The following is a 23,247-nucleotide window of genomic DNA, read 5'->3' on the forward strand; positions in this document are numbered from 1 at the left end:
ATAAATAAATAAATTAGTTATTTAGGTTAAAAATCTCATGCAAACCCCAGTTTCTTTTTCCGAATATCAATAGTAAAACATCATGACATTATCAACTTATAGGAATTTAAAAATATACATTAGTTTTAGACAAGCTTTATATAATAATATGATAAAACATTATAATAGTAGCAACAAAGCACCTTGTAAATGAATTCGGCCAGGGAAGCAGGTAGGTGGTAATCTTACCTAGTTCAACCGTCAAGTAATGTGAGCATTACTGGGTTCCAGTTTCAAAGGATGTGCTGGTAAAACTACATATGTCTGTGCTACATCACAGTTGCTGTACCGTTATCGAAAGGTATAGCTATAAAGCGTTCACAAATGTACGTAAATTTCAAGTAAAACTCTTGTAAAACGGGTGGGAATAGGAGACAACTCAGGCTCACAATTGCAGGAACAGGACTATTGCTGATATTCCATCTGATTGATATATCCATCCAGCATCCAACCATTCCATAGGTATTGCAGTATAAATACTACCGATTAAACAGTGGCGCATACATTATATATATAACCGTTTTCACGGTGTTTATCCTGCAAAAAAACGCACACGGCTCTATACATTATCGAATACGCAACGGACTTGTCAAGCAAATAGAATGTACTTACTCGGTGTGCGCTACTGCATAGTAGTAATGCATCTCTTTCACCCGGCGCGAGGTCATACGTTTTTTTATCGAATAGTCACCGAACAAGCGGCGTCTAGCATTGAAGTATCTTTTGGAAGGAGGGCACGCATAATTTTATTAATACAAAATGACCTCTTCTGGAACAAAGGTCTGTTTTTTTCATCATTTCTCGGATTTTTGTACAATTCTTCTTGTGTGTTTGTACGCACTGCTTCTTGAAACATTGGATGAACCCAATACCTTCTGTTCTTCCGGCGGCACAGCCCTTGTCGTCGTCTATGTCAATATAAAAGTGCAACGAAGCGTGGATCCATTACAGTCGTGTTCTCAGGGCGATTGTTGTAGGAATATTGCGGTTATCCGTCTTTTAAACGCATGAAAATATATCGTGTGAACACTCCACTGTCTATCTGTTTATAATCGAACACGTGCATGACAATGCCGTGTGAACGAAGGCTTAGTGTTTGCATTACATTATATTGTGTTTTTTTTTATATATAATACCAAGCGACGGGATGAATAAGTCATGTGTCGAAGTGTCGACCCGCCTATCCATAACAGTGCCACAGAGTCAGAGCTTTTAATTGCAAAGATCTAAGAGGCACTGCTTGACGACAGAAGTACTTTCCTGGATGTAACTCTCTCACAAGGAGCTCTGCTGCTACCGGATACAAATAAAATGCTTACAAATTTTATTTGTATTTGGTTTATTGTTCTACGTTATCTTGTATAAATAACGTCAGCTTAATTTCGTTAACTCATTTTTGGTAATCTCAGCGTAGTAGATTATATATTAGGTGCGTTTATTATATATGGTAACTAGTAATTCGGCGCCCGCGTAGACCGATCGCCTGACGAAACGTCGCAGTGACGAGTCGCGACTTTGTAACCGAATAACTTTTTCTTATAATTTTTTAAACTATTTTGTAAAAGTGTGACTTCAAATCGGGAAGGTAATTATTTGTTTTTACACATTTTTTGAAAGCCGTATTTGCCTAATTTGGTTTGATCTACTGCCTCTCAAGCAGAGCCTTTGGGTTCGAATCTCGAGTCGCACCTCTGTGTTTCTCGGAACTTATGTGGTACATTTAATTTAAAATATACCATGAGCTTTTCGGGGAAGGAAAACCTCGTGATTAATCCTGCACGTCGAAGAAGGTTCACAACCGTTGGAAAACGTGTGAAGTCTCCACCCTTACTATTGGGACCTGTCTTTCAAAAAACAATCTTATTTCAATATAAGCTTGTGACGGTGTGACCACCTTGATCGTCATACCACATTTTTATTTAAATTTCTTATTTTATTCTCACACTCGTTGAATTGTTCCATTCCTTTGCCTCGCATTCTGATTTTGTTTCGTTTCGTCGTCACTCCCTGCCCAGAGAACACATCGCGGCAGAGAACACATCTTCTTGTTATTATTTTGAACCGTTTACCATTTTACTAAAAATCTCTTGTACAATATACATTTTTAAGATCGAAGTATTGTTAAAACCGCAATAAATACTTATAAAACTGGATTTATTACCATCACCCTTTACCGTTTTTAACCTTGAACTTTAAACTCACTAAATAAGATGTATGGAGGCTGCGGAATCTACTACTACATTCCATCCAACTGGACATAACGCCACCAGCACCAGCAGCCTTCTTACAAGCTTATAGTAAGCTTATTATAATATTACTCATATTCGTACCATGACAAACTTATCAACCAAATAATGTATTATTGCTAAAGTGACTGAAAGATCGAATGAGTTCCCAATATTGTCTATTCCTTACTAAAAATAGGAAAGAAATAACGCTATATGAACTGTACAATGCCATCTCTTTCTTTTTTGATATTCCGAATCGTCCTATAGTAGTATAATGTTAAAGTTATATATGTAAATATTATTTACATTAAGAGAATTTTAACTGCCAAAAAAAGAAAAGTATGTAATAATGAAATCTATTAAAATTACGTTATTTTCAATTATTTTTCCGCATTTTCATGAAGAAAAATACATAAAATAAGCTAACTCTTGATTGTCACGTTGTGTTGGAATTGTAGTCTAGTATCAACTGTTGGTTTCGCCAAGGAGCATGTAGATGTCGGAGAATTTTACGAAATAAACATCGCGCATTTTTATTTCGAAAATAATAAAAATTTCCACCGCGTCCGAGTAACTATTAAGATTGCTAAATTTGACATAAGAACAATATTACTTTAATGTTACAGTCACGTCATAGTACGAACTGAGTGAATGAATACTCACAAAGTTGCCAAGAAAGCATCATTTACATTATAATAAGCTTACTTGAAGCGCGTCATGGTACGAAAAGTCACTCACTGTAAGGTTAAAGTAATATTGTTTTTTGAGGTTGTGGTAGGCCCCCTGGTTTTGGTGGCACAAAGGCGAAAAATATTCTCCTTTATTTTTTTAAATTGATAACATACTTTTAGGTACGTCTATTGTATTTAAGGTTGTCTTTGCTTATTTCTACTTCTATGTCGTAACTTTAATTTAGTACAGAAATCGCACCTCTTCCTGGAACAAAGTCGAACTTTTATGTACTACTTTTAAGGCCGGTCAAAGGTTTACTCTCCGATTAATAAATACATATTGTATTAGTCGGAGACTAAAATATATTTATTTACATCAAACCTATTGAATGTGGAAAAATAGTTTCATTTCCTACATTAAACTTGTTTGGAGCGTAAACAAAAACATCCACTACGTAATCAAGATTTTTACGATTTAATCTGTGTTGTTAATGTTTTGGTCAAACTGGTTTTGATTGATGTGATGTTATTTACAATTTGTTTTTTTCTATGACCGCTTGTACAGTGATCAAATTTGATAAATGGCGAAAAACTATTGTTGTAGAGGGGGTTCTGTTCGTACTTGATGACGTTACCAAATTGAGTAAAAAAACTTCCAGTCCAGTTTCAGGTTTTATTCCCAAAAAGTATATCATACTAGGTGCCAAGTTAATTGTGACCAACGAGAGCGGAACTACACGTACAAATGCAAAAAGTTATAAAAGTAACAGTCGTTCCCACAAGGACTCAACTCCTAGAAACGTACCAATACTTCTGATTTCTCACACATAAATAAAATTCGGTTCAAGTACCTAGTTACCATTCGAGGGAAAATCTTAACACCGCCACACAGAAATTAAGTAAAAATGGTCATTGCCATCTAGCGGATTTTTAGAGGACTAAACGGTAAACAAAATTATTAGTAAACTCTATGGTATAGGTTTGTTACATTGTTGATTACTAATTAATTATCAAACATTCCTAGAGACCACCCGCATGCCAATTTTTAAAGGGGACCAATTATTTTTCTGCCGCCACCTTGAAAAAAGGTGAAAAAGTAATGTTGATCGCAAATTATTATCGAGCACTCGAATCAGGGCAAATCTTTTTCGGCGTCTATTTTTAACGAAAAAATGCATAGATGGCAGCCATATTAAGAAATGGCCTGACCTCCGCAAGGCAATTTTCAGCTGGATCGAAGCGTGTTTTTCTTCGGCCGCCTTTTTGAATTCGCCATCTTGATTTTTTTTATTGACACAGGCAGTTGACAAATTACTACTCTCTATGACACTCCTTTCAGCACCTGAAAAAGACTTTGAAATTTGTATAGTGGCCAAAATGGTAAGTTGGCCAAGGTGTACCTCATAAAAGTGCACAAAAATCCTCCCCCACCGAATGTTTTTTATGTTTTCCACATTCTTGTAAAGAAGCAGAGCGCACTTTAAACAATTTCAAATGTTGACTTTGTTTTCTATATAAATTTTAGAAATTTGTAAATTTATTAAACAACACCCTGAGTTTTGTACTAACATTGACGACCTGCCCCAACGACACACTTTTAGACCACACAATAGATTACACAGTTCAAGTCCCCACTCGATGTCCGTGAGGATATTCAACGAGCCTATTATTAAAAACGAGGAAAAGTATTCACTGTTTGCAAATAAATTAAAATTACATCTTATTAATAAATGCTATTACAATTTAAATGAATATTTAATGAGTCATTAAATATGTCATTAATAATGACAAATAAAAATAAAAATATTATAATAAATAAATCTTAATTATTTACTATAAAATTATTCTTTTATATATATGTATATATATATATATGTATATACATACATATATATATATATATATATATATATATTATATATATATATATATATATATATATATATATATTATATGACATATTTTTTATTTTGTATTATTATTTCATAAATAACAATAAAATTCTAATTAATAATTGACACCTCGGCCTACCTCTGCTCTTATTGTTATCCCTAATAAAGGGCTCATATGTGTAGCATTATTTTAATTTTAAGACATGTACCATATGAATGCAATAAATATATTAAGTATTGAGTATTAAATAGTTTTTTTTTCACCATATCGGAAAGTATGCGTTCTATCAGTGAGTAAGAACTTGTAGCTTTATACAGGGTGATTGGTAACTCGATACATTCCTTTTAAGGGGTGAAAGTAGACATAATTTGAAGCAAATTAAGTCAAGTTATACCCTGTCCGAAAATTAGTAGTTTCGAAGATATTGAAGATTTAAAGTTTTTTTTTTTAAATCCCGATTCTCAGCTTTGTTATTTTTTTGGAATTTTATTTCTGTCCGTTTCTGGTTTGTTTTCATTTTATCTAGTAGTTATTGAATTAAAGTTATTGTTTAATAGCAACAGAGTACGAAATAACTGTTACATTTGCCATAGTGGTTCAAAAATGATGAGAACGACCGAAAAAGAAACAACAATTTATTTATTAAAAGGAGTGCCTTGTAAAAAAATTATATGGAACGATGTGTACAAATTACTTAAATTACTTCTTTGTATTGTTACCTATTCAAAAAGTACATATGTTGTACCAAATAAGAGATAAGTTACAAGTTTTTGGAAAAATACATTTGTGGGTCGGACGAACGTTTCTTAGAAATACGAAGCCAACTGCTCTCTGTTAACAGTTCACCTGGAGCTATTGTATCTAAATTCTTTTGTTTAGCCTCGGCATCAATCGGGACCTTTGAAAAGTATTCAAAAACCATTTAATATTATTTTAGTTTAGTTGGCTTCAACTATTCCTGAGTACGGACGTGTCGTTGTATTCTACTTTTCGAAGTTTTTCTGGTTACGTCAGTAAATGTCTGACTATACGAACGAAGAATACGCGGACATTGTGTTCTGTTACGGTTTTTGTGATGGTAATGCTGCTGCGGCACGAAGGGAGTACCCAGGGAGTGCCCAGATTTGACACCGTGCGATTTGTATTTATGAAAAGTTTGGTGTATGAAACGCCCGTAAATTCATTAGATGAGCTAAAGCAGAGAATAATTGACGCAGCTGAACAAATAAGAACAATTATAACATCGCGGGTAACGACAAGTGAAGTACGCAGAAGACTAAGAGCATGTATTAGGAACAGAGGTTCCCACTTTGAGCAGGACTTACAATAAATGTATAAAAATTAGAACAACTTACTTTAAGAGTTTGTACTTTAAGGTAATAAACGTTACAGATTGTCAAGTGTCAACATTTCTTTAACATTTTCCCTATAAAACTTATTTTACCATAAAATCAAGTGTAGTGAACTCGCACTGTGTTCTTGATTTTCATCACTTTGTATTAGAAAAATTACATTGTAGTTAACATTTTTACTGTTTTGAATAGGTAACAATACAAAGAAGTAATTTAAGTAATTTGTACACATCGTTCCATATAATTTTTTTACAAGGCACTCCTTTTAATAAATAAATTGTTGTTTATTTTTCGGTAGTTCTCATCATTTTTGAACCACTAAGGCAAATTTAACAGTTATTTCGTACTCTGTTGCTATTAAACAATAACATTAATTCAATAACTACTAGATAAAATGAAAACAAACCAGAAACGGACAGAAATAAAATTCCAAAAAAATAACAAATTCTGAAAATCGGGATTTAAAAAAAAAATAATTTAATCTTCAATATCTTCGAAACTACTAATTTTCGGACAGGGTATAACTTGACTTAATTTGCTTCAAATTAGGTCTACTTTCACCCCATAAAAGGAATGTATCGAGTTACCAATCATCCTGTATATAACAGGTTGTCACACGGCTATGCCACATGGAGGGAAAGTACCTTAAATACCGTAGATAGAAAATTTTAGTGATAGAAGATTTCATTTTGTTTTTAAAGACAATTCGCCCTGCATTCAAAGATTTTTAAATAATCGCCTAAATAAATTTTTAAAATAAGAATGGTAGATCATTAATATAAATGAGAAATAAGAAAGGTCCAAGTATTAAGCCCTGTGGAATACCAATTTTTACCGGAGAACCCAAAGAAGTCACTCCATTTATGTCTACTTTCTGAATTCTACCGTTAAGATATGACGAAACAAGTTCCAACGCCTTGCTATTTACTCCGTAATATTCTAGCTTCCTAACAAGAGTAATATGGTTCACACAATCAAATGCGTTTGAGAGATCACAGAAAATCCCAATAGCGTTCTGGGACCTTTCCCAAGCATCAAATGTTTTATACCCCCGCATCACTAGTCGACCTACCACTATTGTTGTTGTAATCCTATGTAAGACTCGTGCTGTGTGGCGTATAAATCTGCCGTCCACTAACTAAAACGCGGCAGTGACAAATGGTCAAACATTCGTTTGGAATAGCAAAAGATGGAGCACAAAATTCACTTTTAAAACTGTTAAAATTAGTTAACGTGTTTGACTTATCGGAACTTACCCTAACGATGCATAGCTGAAACATCATTAAAAAACAATTTCAATATTCTAAAACTGGGTTATAGTTTTTTATGATATCTCAAAAAAAATGTTTTGTCACTTAGCCACGTTATAGTTGGCAGATGGCAGAAATGGGTTGAAAACGGTTTTCCCTACTTTTTGTTTGTTACAACGTGATCTAAATACATTATATTTTTTGGTAACTTAAATGTAATTTGATGTATTTTTCTAGATGCTGGTCTGGATATGGCTGGGTTGCCTCGTGGCCGCACTGTTTCTGTACATGTGGCAAGCTTACGGCTTCTTTAAAAGGAGAGGGGTGAAGACGCTGCCTATCATCCCGCCTTTCGGTACCATAGCTGGCGTTTTGTTACAGCAAGAGCATATCAGCGTACAAGTTACTAGAGCTTATAGAAAATTTTCTGATCAGAGGTATGTACAAATATAATATCTGCCGTAAAAAAAACGCTAGCCAAAACGCGGCTATGTGACAAAATATTTTTTTGAGATATAATAAAAAACACAACCGTATTAGAATATTGACATTGTTTTATGATATTTCGGCTATACATCGTTAGGGTAAGTTCTGATAGATAATTTTGTGCTCAACTTTTGCTATTTAAACCGGTATTTGACCATTTGTCACTAAGCAGCTTTTTAGGCAGTGGACGGCAGATATACAAAGATTATGTAACAAGCGGTGCTTGACAAATATTTTAACTGGGTCTTACGTTTTATCATAAAGCAGAATATCAGAACTTTAAATCACAAATATCTGAGGGGCACTGCCACTACGCCCGTTACCTTGAGACTAAGTTGACATGTTCTTGTAATTTCACAGCCCTTAGTTACCCTTAGTTGGTTGAGGCGAACTTGACATTTCGTTCAATTATTGGTGAGGCAGGTGTAATGCTAGTTACTTCTTTAAACATAATTAAAGATTAATTAGTGAATATTCTGAATTTATTAATAAAGTAATTGTTACAAATAAACCTGTACGTCTAAATTGCGTAATTAGAGAACATTTTATTATAATGTTATGAGCTTATTGTTGTTCTTAGTAGCTTTAGAGCTCCTTGTGAAAGTGTTCATCCAGGGTAATGCAACTTTACTTATTTCTGCCGCCAAGCGGTAATATCAGCATTATTGTGTTCCGGTTTTGAAGGGTGCTGGTGAAATTACAGGCACATGAGACTTGTCAACTTATATATCAGGGTGACGGGTGGCAGTGCCCCTCAGATCTATGAGATTTAAAGCTCTCGGTGGTACTGCAACTGTTATGGATAGGCGTGTAGCTTACCGTCAAGCGCACGACTTGTTGTACGACTTACGTGTATATATAAGAAATGGTCGGATAAGCGGGTAGAATAAAGGTTTAAAATAGTATTTGTAATTTTATATAATATTTAAATGAACTAAATATAAAAAGTCTTCGTACAACAAGGATTTTTTAAAATGTTTTAATAGTTTTTTTTATCGAATCTACTGTACTCTCAATTAATTTTAATTTTATACTTCAGTTGTTTACAATACTGAAATGCAATTTTCATATTCCTCATTCAGATTTCCTCTTTAAGATTTCTAGTCAGCCATCTTATATTTGTTATATCCGACTCGGTTGGGCAGCTTTCGGGTAGCTCCGGGACGTCTTCTCGTCCGCAATACCCTACGGTATTTGCGGAAAACTTTTGTCTTCAAGGACTGCCCCTTGAAGACAAAAGTTTTCGAGCATTGCGTGTTGCCAGCGCAGACCTACGGCTCTGAGACGTGATCACTTACTATGGGTCTCACAAAAAAGCTCAAAGTCACTCAACGAGCTATGGAGCGAGCAATGCTCGGTATTTCTCTACGCGATCGAATCAGAAATGAGGAGATCCGTAGAAGAACGAAAGCCACCGACATACCCAAAGGATTAGCAAGTTGAAGTGGTAATGGGCAGGGTACATAGTTCGTAGAACTAATGGCCGTTGGGGCAGAAAGGTTCTCGAATGGAGACCACGAAGAGGAAGGCGTTCAGTGGGACGGCCCCCTACTAGATTGACGGATAGCCTGGTAAGGGCGGTGGACGTCTTCCGGCTGATACGATGATGGTGATTTTATGTATGTAATTAAAATATAAAAATCGCAAAACGTCGGACTACTTCCAGGATTTAAAAAAAAATATTATTTAAAGAAGCCACTTCCATATTTAAATTATAGCTTAATGATGATACAGAAAGCTTGCCAGAAGTTATTTCATAATTACATTTATATAACAATTAATTTATGTTGTGTAGCTACCGACAATTAAATTTTCTATTATTAAATAAATATAGCAAATCTGTATTATGCTGTAATATAAAGAAAGTATGCACTTATACTCAGTTACTTAGGCATCGCAGCAACCACGCAACAACACTATTAGAACTCTAATAGCTTTATGAAAATTATATAATACAATTAAGGTTCTTTTATAACCCATTTCAAAAAAGGAGGAGGCTTTCAATTCGCCGTTTTTTATGTATGTTACGCGATTTGTGAACCGATTTTGATGATTGATGATAGATGATATTGGTCCCATTTAAATTTGAAGAACATATTCCATCTCTTTCATATAAAAATAAATAGATTGAAATAGATCGCTCTAAAAGTAATAAATAACCTGTGCAGCACGGGGGTGGGAGACGTCGCGGAGGACGCTTGCACGTTCAAACTTATTCTACGAAACATAGATCTAAAACACGTCAAATAGAACAACAAAAACTGAAAAGTTTATTTTTGGTGAATTTATTATGTTTTGAAAAAAGTCATAGAACAAAAGTTGTTGCTTATGATGTTAGTAAGATAATCCTAAGAAGCTGATAGTATATTAAAAGTAACATGTATACTCGTAGACATACGATTATCTATTTATTTTATATTGTTCAATTTTGTTTAATGTGATATATCACGATGTTTATTTGTATAAATTATATGTATTTGTTAATAATGAACGTCGTTCAATGCCTGATAACAGAATTAAAAATACAGAAAAACAACATTACTTATCGGAATAACTTAAATTGTGCCGATGCATTATGACCGCGCTGGATTTTGTCGCGAGGCTGAGATACATAATAATTTATCACCATTTACGGTGGAGGTCAAGTGCGCACTTATTTTTTGTAAAAAAAAATTGTTACTTGATGACAATTTGGCCAAGTACTATATTTTTATTTCTATTAAAAAGAAAGTAAGAAAGAAAAATAGCTTTTTGGTAACTTAGTTTAGTTAACATGACAAAATGATAACAAAAATAAATTAAACAACCTTGGGATTATCAATGAGAACGACCTTGGTAACATTTTAAATGTAATTGTTTTTATTTGTTTTGAAACATGTTAAATGTTATCTCAGCTGTCCTCGTTCAAGGACGCCTCGTTACGCCGTTACGTCAATGAAGCCAGCGGAATAAATGACAAAGGTGATGTCGTTACGTCCAACTAAATAGAAGCAACACTGTCAAATGCCTTGGAAAAGTCATAGAATGCACCGAGCGTCATGTGAGTGGAAACAAATCAAAAGCAAAAACGCGAGCGTGTCTGTGGAGTAGCTGGGGCCTTCCTCAACCCTCCTAAGCCCTCGTTTAACAGAATCAAAACTGATTGGACTGAACCATCGCGCTTTTAAACTTTCGCGCAACTGACTATTCGTGAAAACAAGCCGTCGCGCATTATAGCTTCGCACAACCGTTTTCACACTATCGTCATTCGTGTAATCGGCAATCGCAATGTGGGAGACCCAAAGCGACACGCCTCTCCATCGCGAGCACTGACACTGCCTTGAGACATAAACATAAGTCGAAAAGCCCCATGTCCCTATAAAATCACCAGCACCCTTACTGTAAGTAAGCAGCCCTAGTAATTGCTCACATTACTGCTTGGCGGCAGAAATAGGTAACGTGACAGAATAATTTCAAATATTTGAATATCATGGGAAGTGAAACATCCTGATATTAAATAAACTAATGATATAAGTAAATTTTTTATTTTATTTCAAACAATTACGATAATTCATAGTTATCGATATTTTAGATCGAGTACAGTGACATCACTTATATCGTGTTTACATGAACACTTAGTGATCGATGGCGGAAAATTTGAATGTTTAATTCATTGATATTTAAAAATTACAGAGTTATAAACATTGTGAAACATTCTCACCCTTTAAAACTTGATGATTGATGATCATTGACTACTTCTCTTATTACATAATTGTGAGTTCAATGTGTTACCAGTCAATTTGACCAAAATCAAATTCATAATTTTGATATGCCAAAATTAGCTATATCTTTATCTTTAATATAAGTGGATTCTTTTGTCTACAGGTTCTTCGGCCAATTCCAGGTCACAAAGCCGATAGTGCTGGTGAGAGACCTCGAGACGATCAAAAAGATTGTAGTGAAGGACTTCGAGCATTTCCTTGATCACAACACCTTCATTAGAGAGGAGAATGACCCGATATTTGGGAGGAATCTCTTCTCTTTAAGAGGTTAGTGGGCCTTATGGTTCCCGATTAGGATTAGGATTACTGCATAAATCTTTGCAAGAAAAGGCCTCGTTTGAAACAAGATTATTTAAATTCCCATTTTGTAATCATAAATAAACATCTTGTTTATTTTGGATTGGTAGGCGAATTGACAATCGCATAGATTCATAACGGTTTTTATGCTTTATCGCCGTGACGTTACAATACAAATTAATGGATTCCAATGTCATCCGAAAGTGGTGAATGAACGGTTTCGTATTGTCGAACAGAAATGTGCAAAAACACCATCATGAAGTTCTAATTCAAAACATTATTATTCCTTTACACTTGATACTGTCAATTGTAAAACACTTGCTCATTAGGTCAGGAATGGAAAGACATGCGATCGACTCTTAGTCCTGCTTTCACTAGTTCCAAAATGAAGACGATGCTGCCGTTGATAGTAGAGGTTGGAGATCAGATGATCCTCTCTCTTAACAAGAAAATCGAGAACTCGAAACGTAAGTATCTCGAGCGTTTATCACTACTTTTCATAAGCCTTCTTAGACGTGCAGGTTTCTTGTTGTTTCTTTCATTATTGAATGCAAAAGAGGTGGAGTAGTTGGCTGGCCAAAAGGTTGAAAGTGCCATGGATGCTTTAGTACATTTAAAAAAAAATGAAATTGATGAACACTTAGTAGCAATCTCACCTGATGTTAAATGATGACGTGGCTGACGTTTTACGTGTTTGTTTAGTTCAATGCTTATTTACTCTAGACTTGAATAACTCAAATCGTAGCTTTTGGGAAAGTCGTAAGCTGGCAGTGTATTCCTTTGCTTTGCCGCATGCATCCGGAAGGATAAACCGTAGTGCTTTGTGTGAATATGAATTGCTGTACAATCACATAATTATGGAGAGTTCCTGAAGAGAAGGAGGACTAAATTGTAAAGCATTATATCTGGAAAAAATATTGAGCCATTTGGTAATATCTGTATTTTTAATCGTTCATTTTGTTTACAGACGATTCTTTGGAGGTTGATGTGAAAGACCTAATGACAAGATACGCGAATGACGTAATTGCATCTTGTGCCTTTGGCCTGAAGGTGAATTCTCATATGGACAAGGACAACCAGTTTTATGCAACGGGAAAAATTGCTGCTGCCTTCGATTTCAGAGCGATACTCATAATCTTCGCGTTGAATTCTTTTCCAACGTTGTCCAAAGTGAGTAAATTTAAAGTTATGTTATGCATCTATTAAAAGAACACTGAACCAAGTGCTTACGTGTTCTATAATTAATATTTCTTTGGTGCAATAAAGAATACACACTGACTGAAGTATGGTACTGAAGTAGTAAATACACCAATACAGAGTAGATCGTGTATTAAAAAAAAATTTTGTATATATATTATTGCTGTGTTATGTTAAACCATGGATAAAAAACGTAAGCCGTTGACTCTTAGTAATAAAATGGATCAATAATGCAACAGGATTGCATATCTCCATACTACGAGATCGTAAGTCTGAAAAAGATCAAAATTCGCTCTTACGTCTAGATGGAGCTGATCAGTAGCCTGTTAACCACGACCATTTACATAGTTTATATTATGTAAATGGTCGTGGATATCAATTGACTCTCTCTTTTATATGAAATATTAGAAGTCAGTTTTTTTCCTTATAGTACATACATACATAAGCTAACGCTCTAGTCCCACAGGAGGGGTAGGCAGAGACCACGGAACGCCACTTTACTCTGTCTTGACACAACGCCACTTTACTCTGTCCTGAAATTTTCTGAACTTTGACAAATATGCGTGTCAATAGATGGCATTATGTGCTAAAAACAAAATTATAAATAAACGCTTTCTAATATGGATAGATGGTGCTAATCCTAAACAAAATAATAGCCGGCATTATCCACATAAATCTGTGCAATAAGCGCCATCTAGTTCATTTGTTTGTTATCACTAGAAGTTTAGCTTTGATAAATTGCAGCTTGTATAAATTCGTGAGGTCCGCTGGTTCGTTCCGTGGCTTAGTTGGTATAGCGTCTGGCACGGTATGCTAGAAGACGTCGGTTCGAATCCGGCCGGATCGAATGATTTTTTTCTGAGTGTTCGATCTTTGTATTAATAATTATAACAAACTAGTGGAGTAATTTCACATAAAAATAATTGAATGTCAATTCAACAAAAAAATAAATAGAAAAACTTATATTTTCCGGGTAAAACAATATATTTTCGCCTATATCTTTCAAGTATATTTTATTAAATAGATATATGAATGTTTTTAGATATTCAAATTTACTCTGTTCCCGGAGTCGGTACAGAACTTCTTCAGGACGCTGGTGACTGAGACGATGCAGAACAGGGACCTTAAACATATAATTCGGCCTGACATGATACATCTGCTAATGGAAGCTAAGAAAGGTAATAGTCTCCTATTACACTAGTTCTTCGGTGTACATTGCTCGATTTTTTATAACACACGTTTAGATAACCATGTTTCTATTTAACGTGGCAGACTTTGATACAATTAAAATGGTATATTATGCACTCTGTCAGTGCTCACTCATATATCGTGAAACTGGTTGGGGTGGTGCTGCAAAATCGCACTTAATCAAGATTGATTGTATCCTTAAGGTAGCTAGTTTTTAGGTCTATACTCCACCCTACATCGGACTTGTACAAATTATGCCAGGTTTTATCTATACGCCAATTATTTATATATTACATCGTATCATGAAATACATATCACACCGTATTATGAAAGCATTCTTAAGTAGCTAAATAGTCAGAAACGACATGATATAGTGTGCCTGAAAAATTCATTCATACTGCCATTATAAATCGGTTTTTTACCTTCCTACGATCGTACTTATATAATAAAGCAAATTTAAATTTGAAAATTTATTCTCTAAATAATTATGAATGCAAGAAAGTCGTGACAAAATGGCTCCTAGGATTACAGCGAAACAGAATGATTTATTGAAGTTAGTAAAACTTGAAGTCGTCGCTTTTGTGAAGTTAAAAATGGTAATAATAAAGAGGTCTACAAACAAAACATTGTTGTGGATAGTGATAAACACACACGCATACACACAAGCAATTGCATTTCTTTTGTATTGCGTAATTTAACAGAATTATTTAAGTAACTCAGTCTTTTATATATTATTTATTATTTTGCCTATACTTATATGTATAATGTTATTGAATTTTTACGGAGGTAGATACTAGGCGATCTGAAATACAGGATCAATCTAGTTCAGGCACCATTCTCTGCAATTATTTTGGTCTATATTATAATACGAATTAATGTAAGGATGCCGTGTAAACTTTGCAGAGAAAATAAAGATTATTATAGTAAAATTAGTTATTTGGTTGGGTTAAGGAAATTCTAGGCGTTGCTCTCTTTTCAAATCTTTTCAAATCTTTTTAAATGCTATAGAATAGACTTTGAATCAAATTTGTGTGGAATCTAGGACCCATGTCGTCATTCCATGCATTTATATCTAACAATCGTCTATAGTCTTCAATATAAAGTCTTCAATTTTGTAATATGACTTTTCAATTAAAATTCTTTTAATGTTAGTTTCAAAGTTATGAAATGATAATCTTAATATATGCTCAGGAATCTTATTGTAAAAACGTATACAGTTCCCCATAAAAAAATCGTTTACCTTTGTTAAACGAAATCGCGGTACCATGAATTTGGACTTACTTCTAAGGTATAATATTACGGATGTCTTCTTTCTTATAAATAAATCTATGTACTGTGATGCTACAGTTATGATACCAGTCTCCTTAAACTTTTCTCTGAGAGAAACCCGAGAACCTAAACGGTACACAGAACGAATCGCTCGTTTTTGCAACACAAAGTCAAGTCCATGAGTTGTTGTTAGTTCATAGTGTGGTTGTTTTCCGTGAATTCTATTTCTGAATATCTCTTGTTCGAAACCAGGCAATTGGTGTGGTTGTTTGGCACATATTAAATAATTGTCATTTTTCTATCAACTGTAGTCGTGTTCATGGAAACGTGTGCGTCACACACACAAACCGCGCTGTTATTTTGTATGGAGTTACCATGCTTGTCTGATTATACTATTCTACTCACAAAACAGATACTGTTTTGCAATTGCGTATTATCATATACGATGACACGCAGTTTGTCTTGTAAGTAGTTTTGCGTGTTTTCAAAGTAAATAATCGCTCAACTATTAATTCCATATTAACTTCATACGACACAAAGAACTAATCTCATATGACTTGCAGATTGTCGAAATGACATTAGTGATATGTGATATCAAACTATTTAATGGGGCTTGTTTATATACTAAATCATGTATGCAAGAGACAAGACATGTTTTAGGGAGTAACATACGGAAGTATTTTGCTTTTATAGTACATAATTGCAGAGGCCGGGAAGTAAGGGGTTGCTGGACGAGTATGAGTTACACGGCCGAGCCCGTGTATTAATACGAGTCAAGCAATTCCCGTTCCCGCCGAGGCATGTACAGTATTTTTCGCAAACAATATGAGGAAATAATTTTGCAAAGATCACAAAGAATCCAAAGATCAAACACTGAGGAAACACTGCTTCGATCCGGCTGGATTCAAACTAACGTCTTTTAGTAAACCGGGACAGACGGTATGGCAACCAAGTCACGAAAAGAACCAGCGGACTTTCCGATTTTTTTTTGTATTTTTTTTGTTTATTTGTTACGTGTTTACTCCGGCGATATTTGTGAACTGAATTTGATGATTCTTTTTTGTTGAAAAGAGGGTACCTTACTCAATATTCATCCCGAATTTTAAGAAAATATTCCACCTCTAAGGGTGGCAAACTAGAAGATGAATTCGGTTTCGCGCACTTACCGGTAACCGATTTCAATGACGTACCATTTATTCAAAATCTTATTTTAACTTTACAGGAAAACTGTCATATGACGAGAAATCAAGTCACGACTCAGCCGGTTTTGCCACTGTCGAGGAGTCATCTGTTGGTCAGAAGGCAATCAACAGGGGTATGTCAAATTGATTAAATTTTTAATACTGGTCGTTAGTATGTTGAGACAATGTTGCCAATTAATTACTCTGCGTGGCAGTCCATCATGGTAACCGTTCGGCCACGGCGATAGTTATTACTTTAAAGATTTGCATGGAAGAGCATTATCATCACTTAAAGTTTGTCGACTGTACATTAAGTAATGTATTTTCCTCAAACATGCTCAGTAATGTTTGCATTACTTTCAAAAAACGGACACGGAACGTTTGTCATTTATGGACCATGCGACTTCTTCCCGGCCAAGGCCTGCAAAGTAAGTATGAAAATACATTACCATCCAAGTCTCTAAACTTTTAAATCTACCTACTATTACTATACTATATATTACACTAAATATATTATACTAAAATGCTTGCAAATACTACTGTCAAATATTACTTTTAATTTTAATTAATTATTTTTACTTTTTCTATTATACACCTTCTTCTCTTTAGTCTTCTATTATTTCCTCACATTGTTTGAGAAAATCACTATATAAGCCTCGGCGGGAACGGGAATTGCTTGACTCGTATTAATTCAAGATCTCGCCTGCGCTCGGCGTTGTAGCTCATATTCGCCCAGCAATCCCTTACATCCCGGCCTCTGCAATAATGTAGGTACTATATTCAGAAAATAAAACTTAGTACTAAAATTTACTTTGTCAGACGCAAGGCATTTAGCGATCTATCTAACGAGAGGTCACAGATGCAGATGAAAATGAAATAATTTGAAGTCTGTTTTTATACAATTTGTGATTATTATTATTTTCCAGTATGGTCTGACGACGACCTGTGTGCCCAAGCCGTCCTGTTCTTCGTTGCTGGTTTCGAGACCGTATCCGCTGCCATGTCCTTCCTTTTGTACGAGTTGGCTATCAACCCTGACGTGCAAGAGAAACTGTACCAGGAAATCAGAGATAACGAGAACAAGAACCATGGGACATTTGATTATAATTCTGTACAGAATATGGTATATATGGACATGGTGGTATCAGGTAACGCCATAAAGAAGCACTTACTTTCTACCAATTATCTTTACAAAAATATCACCATAATGAAAATCAAAACGCCAATCTTGTTGCGTAATCCTTTACTTTTCGATAGTGACATTTTAAGATGTCATTATTATATCAAATTTAATTTATCTTGCTGGATATTTTGTGGACCTGTAAGTCCACAAGAGTCTTATTATAAATAAGTAAATAAATGTTTTGTTATGCAGAAACACTAAGGCACTGGGCGCCGGTAGCTACCCTGGACAGACACTGTACCAAAGACTACAACTTGGGCAAACCTAATGACAAGGCTACTGAGGACTATGTTGTAAGTGTTCCAACGCAAATTGCCCGTTATTTCTTAGTGAACAACTGATACTATAAATTGCCTACTAATGACAGGTTTTTTTATCACGGTATGACTTTGTTTTACTTTTTTCCGATATTTCGGAAAGATTATATATAATATATATACAATATACGCTCAATGGGTTGACTGGCCAGCGGCAAATGACAGATTTAAAAACAAATATGTCTATCTACCCCCTTTGGCTGTCGACGGCTACCTTAATCTCGATTTCTTTCAGTGTGGTAACACTGCAAGAAATCGATCACGTTGTGACGCACATTTTTCTGACAAACTACGCTCACTGAATCCACAGGGGAATTTGAAATCGAACTATTTTTGTTTTTATTTTTTACTGTAAGCACTGAGTACTGGATGCCACGCACTGGATAAATATTTAATACTTTGTGATCTTTTGTCTTCACGTACCAAACGTTTTGTCTCGGTGTTACGTAGTGACGTTCTGTCGACAGTATTTGGGGCTATGCAACTCGATCCAGTAGTTATTGTCATTTTGTGTCAGATATACGCTATAACTGACTTCTGACGTCATAGTTTTTCTGCAGCTCGGATGTGTTCCTTCATATGGTCGACTGTTGTCCATTTAGTTCGACCGATGTCAAAGTTTCCACATGGAGCTTACTTTATAAGACACTCGGTATTTTTAACAATTAAAAATAAATTATACTGTGGTACAAAACCTGTTATGTAGGTGATTAGTAATAATCATTAAATACATTTAAAGTTCCCTTTTTAATCTTTCACTTTGTTGTTGTAGTTGCTGTCAGGAATGGGTGCCCAATTATGCGGCACTTAATAAATAATACAAAGTCCCTGGTAAAATATAACTACTAATATAGTTTTAAGTCTGTACCTACTAACATTTGATTGGATCTCGGTTGTCTCAATAAATAAATTTTATTATTAATATTTGTACCGAGGTGTAGTCGTGCAGTGTACGGGAGAAGACGATAAAGTTACATTAACCTTTTTTTTTCATTAACATTTTTATTACTGTTTCATTCGTCTAGATCCGCAAAGGTGACTCCCTTCAGATCCCGGTATGGCCGATCCACCATGATCCCGAGTACTACCCCAACCCGGACAAGTTCGACCCTGAGAGATTCTCTGAAGAGAACAAACATAAGATCCGGCCTTTCACTTACATGCCGTTCGGACTTGGACCAAGGAATTGTATCGGTGAGAAATTCTTTCTTCCACGTATCAGACTTACACTTGTTATATTAGGTTATATAAATGTATCACGCTGTAGCGCTGATGTCTACTGATATAAAAAACGAGTCCGCTGTAAAGTCAGAGCATTGAACACCGCGCCGTAAAATTGCTTGCATATCGGTTTTCTACAGGATATATTTCGAGAGTATTACACAATTTAATTCCGTCTTCCTCCTTCCGCCTCCACCATCATCGCGGGGCCAGACGTAGGCTGGGGTTCTCCACCCCTATGTTGTGGATATTCTAAGGATTCGAAGCGTTTCGCTTCTATATTTATACTGCGAACGGCTATGGAGTGGAATTCCCTGCCTGCAGACTTGTTCCTTGAACGGTGTACCTTGGGCCTTTACAAGGCGAGAGTGAATAGGCATTATTTAAGATATGCATGCTCCATCGTCGACTTCATCGTCACTTTTCATCACACGAGAATGAGGTCAAATGCGCACTATAGAAAAGAATGTGTGCTCGAAGGGAGTTTCTTGGGTTGAAACAAAAAGGTGCGACAATATTTCAGGTGTATGTACCAGTTGGCACAGCAGCACCGTAGGTAAACAGAAAGTTTTAAACCATGTCGTGCATATTTAGATGGTTCTAGTTCAATTATAAGAAACCGAGCAACATCATGTGCGAAGTGTCCTATCTCTTATATTCAGGATTATTGCAGTTATCTTTTATCAACTTCAGAACGACTTAATGGTCAAGTAGTCTCGTTGTTGCGATTTAAACTCGGGTCACTAAGTATACTGAAATAAGCTATTAATGCTGCCGTTGCATCATCATCACCATTAATAACATTACCGTCAGCTAATTATACGTAGCTAGGCAAAGATCTTCTTGCAAAGGTTTAGGGCATAGTCCATTATTCTGGCCCAAATGACGGTTGGGTTTACCACCATTAACCATGCTATGACTAACTATATGTATTTAACTGCCTCCGTGGCCGAACGGTTACCATGCTGGACTGCCACGCAGAGGTTCCAGGTTCGGTTCCCGGGCTGGGAGAAATATTTGTATGGCCTACATTTATTTATCTCGTGAGTTTGGGTGTAATTTGTGGTTGGCTATGTGTGTGTCCATGGCGCCCGCGGCACAAAGTTTCCCTAGTGCGGGACTATGCTGAGTGTGTGTGCGTTATGTTAAAAAACATTAAAAAAAAATTAGTTACCTATACAATAATTCGTGCTTATTTTACAGGTTCAAGATTCGCCCTCTGTGAAGTGAAAGTAATGGCATATCAGCTCCTAAACTCCTTCGAAGTGTTGCCATCGAAAAGAACGCCTATACCCATCACGTTGAGCCCCAGCACGTTCAGTTTGCGCGTAAAGGGTGGTCATTGGATGCTATTTAAGCCACGGAAAGTGATGTAAATAAACGTGTAAAAAAATAAGATTCCATAAGAATTATAAAGAGTGACAAATGCACATAATGTCAATTTTATTATCATAGTCATAATATTATGTAAATTAACGGATAACTCATCTATTTCAGTCGAATTTTTGTTGGAATTATTAGAACCAGTCCGTGGTACTTATAAAAAAAATCATGAGCTTCCACGGCGGTGACTCGATGAAAATTGTTGTAACTGACCAGTTATCGAACCCTCCTACGGAAATTATCGTATGTCGAAATTGCCAAGTTTACAGGAAAACGCTTTAAAATTTTGAATTCACTGAAATGAGCATGACACGTGACTTTAGCACTTCTCAGTTTTATTCAGCAAAGCTCGTACTCAGATAAAGTATTATAAAATGCTAGACATCTTAGATGATCTAACAAATGATCACGTTCCCCTGTAAACTTGGCAATTTCGACATACGATGCTTTACGTAGGAGGGGTCGTTATAGATTTTAAGGCTTTCGTGGTTATTCACTGAATGATTATCACTAATTACAGATTTTTCACCATGGTATGAGTTTTTTGTTTCCCGTTATTTCGGTCGGTTACACGCTCCATGGTCACGGGTTGACTCAGCCCTCAATGAACTCATACCGTGGTGAGAAACCTGTAATTAGTGATAATAATTTAGTCATAACATTAAGTGTTACACGTATAAGTATAATTATACGCTCCAATTATGGGCCCTGCAGAGGCATTGCAACATGTCATTAATCTTAAGTAATGAAATAAAATATTATATACAATTTTTTAATTTTTACCTTGCCACTTATTACCTTTTTTTTTTTTTATTCGGTTCACAAAACTGGATACAACTCTTAAATCAAATACAACAGATTGGTTAACATTATAAGGCGAGAAGAGTGTGTCCTTCTAGATGTGAACACAGCGTTTCGTATTTAAAACATAAAGTGCTTAAACAAAATTATAGTAAATTAAGATTTACATATCTACTATTTATGAAATAGGAAACAGACAACTAAAATTCATCGCGCAGTCACTATATAATACATTTTCTTATTGAGTTTCTAGCTGAGACCACAGAACAAGAGAATATGTCAAAATCATATCTGATAGCATTATAATAAGAGCACATGCGATACACTGGACTGTGTTGAAGTTTAATCTGCCAATTATAATTTAATAAACCATATCATCAGCTCTTTTAAATTCTGAATCAAAATTCTATTGTCTATGGTACTCGCCACTGAGCTGAAAAATTTCATTAGAGTTCTGCACACTGAACTAAAATGAGTTTCAAAAAAAGAACGTCGAATTTTTGTGCTAATTAAAATATCAATCAGGACGCTATTTAAACGTAAACGTACACTGCATAGTTAAATTGGCCGAAAAATCTTGCAACCGGGCCTTAAATCCTTATAAAAAAAATTCTTGGTTAAAATCCTTTAAGGTTTGTTTGGTCCATGGATTGGATTGTCAACAAAATATACGACGAAGTATTGGTTCTGTTTCATTATTATATTTGCTCGTACAAAAAGTATTGTACGCATTGACTTATAAGCATTGAATTATATGGACGTCGGGTCCGCGCTAAAAAGTGTCCGAACTTATAGGGCGTTAAAATCGTATACAGAGCGTCATTCACGCTTTAGTCTTCGTTTGTTCGACTGACAGCGAAGTAAGCAAAATTAGACAGCACTGCGGTGACATTACAATTTAAATTCAACGTTTTAGCTTTTTCATATTCCTTGACATGTCACTACGTTTAAATAGGTTGACTTGGGACATTTTTTTCGTGGTTTTTGTATTAGACCCGTCGTCCATTTATTTGTAAGTCAATGATTGTACGCAATCATTACATAATTAGGTCTTAAAATCACGTACTTAGGCCACTCGATAAAGCCACGTGGTCTAAACACGGTACCTATTATTTATTTAATGCTATTATGAAATTACAGGCGCATGAGACTTGTCAACTTATGTTTCAGGGTGTCGTGCGCAGTGGCACTGCCTCTCAGACTTTTGCGATTTAAAGCTCTGAGTGGCACTGCATCTGTTATGGACACACGACATCAGGCACACGACAACTTGTTCGTCCCGTCAGTTGATATTATTCTATAGCTATGTTATTCCGTAACGTATTTTTAAATGGCTATAAATTTTAATTTCATCGCGACTAAGAAATTTGCGGTTCCAAAATGGCCATTGATCTTTGTAAACATTTTAATTATCTGCACTCAATTTTAATATTTGGCTTAGTATAGCGTCCTGATTTTGATTAAAATAGGAGTCGATACGATCGGGTAGTCTCGAAATCAGATGGGCTTCTGAGCGAGAAGATCAACCTG

General features: G+C 35.4%; 1 protein-coding gene across 3 annotated transcripts; it reads left to right on the forward strand.

The window, feature by feature from the left end:
- Nucleotides 1-1,499: 1,499 nt before the first annotated feature.
- On the forward strand, nucleotides 1,500-21,578 carry LOC113233878 (cytochrome P450 9e2-like). Of its 3 annotated transcripts, none has more exons than XR_003310757.1 (12): nucleotides 1,500-1,624; nucleotides 7,671-7,870; nucleotides 11,784-11,947; nucleotides 12,307-12,444; nucleotides 12,945-13,147; nucleotides 14,217-14,352; nucleotides 16,854-16,946; nucleotides 17,739-17,960; nucleotides 18,188-18,288; nucleotides 19,338-19,506; nucleotides 20,737-20,990; nucleotides 21,558-21,578. XR_003310757.1 is itself a non-coding variant. In XM_026469102.1 (11 exons), the coding sequence occupies exons 2-11, from the start codon at nucleotides 7,671-7,673 to the stop codon at nucleotides 20,907-20,909; spliced, it is 1,599 nt and encodes a 532-aa protein (XP_026324887.1). In that variant the 5' UTR covers nucleotides 1,500-1,624; the 3' UTR covers nucleotides 20,910-21,145. The 3 variants fall into 3 exon arrangements, 1 of the variants encoding a protein (XP_026324887.1); XR_003310756.1 differs by having other exon boundaries at nucleotides 20,737-21,003; nucleotides 21,550-21,571; XM_026469102.1 differs by lacking the exon at nucleotides 21,558-21,578 and having other exon boundaries at nucleotides 20,737-21,145.
- The last annotated feature ends 1,669 nt before the right edge of the window (nucleotides 21,579-23,247 follow it).

This window comes from Hyposmocoma kahamanoa, unplaced genomic scaffold, assembly GCF_003589595.1.
Source record: "Hyposmocoma kahamanoa isolate Upper Pololo Valley unplaced genomic scaffold, ASM358959v1 80, whole genome shotgun sequence".
Lineage (NCBI taxonomy): Eukaryota > Metazoa > Arthropoda > Insecta > Lepidoptera > Cosmopterigidae > Hyposmocoma > Hyposmocoma kahamanoa.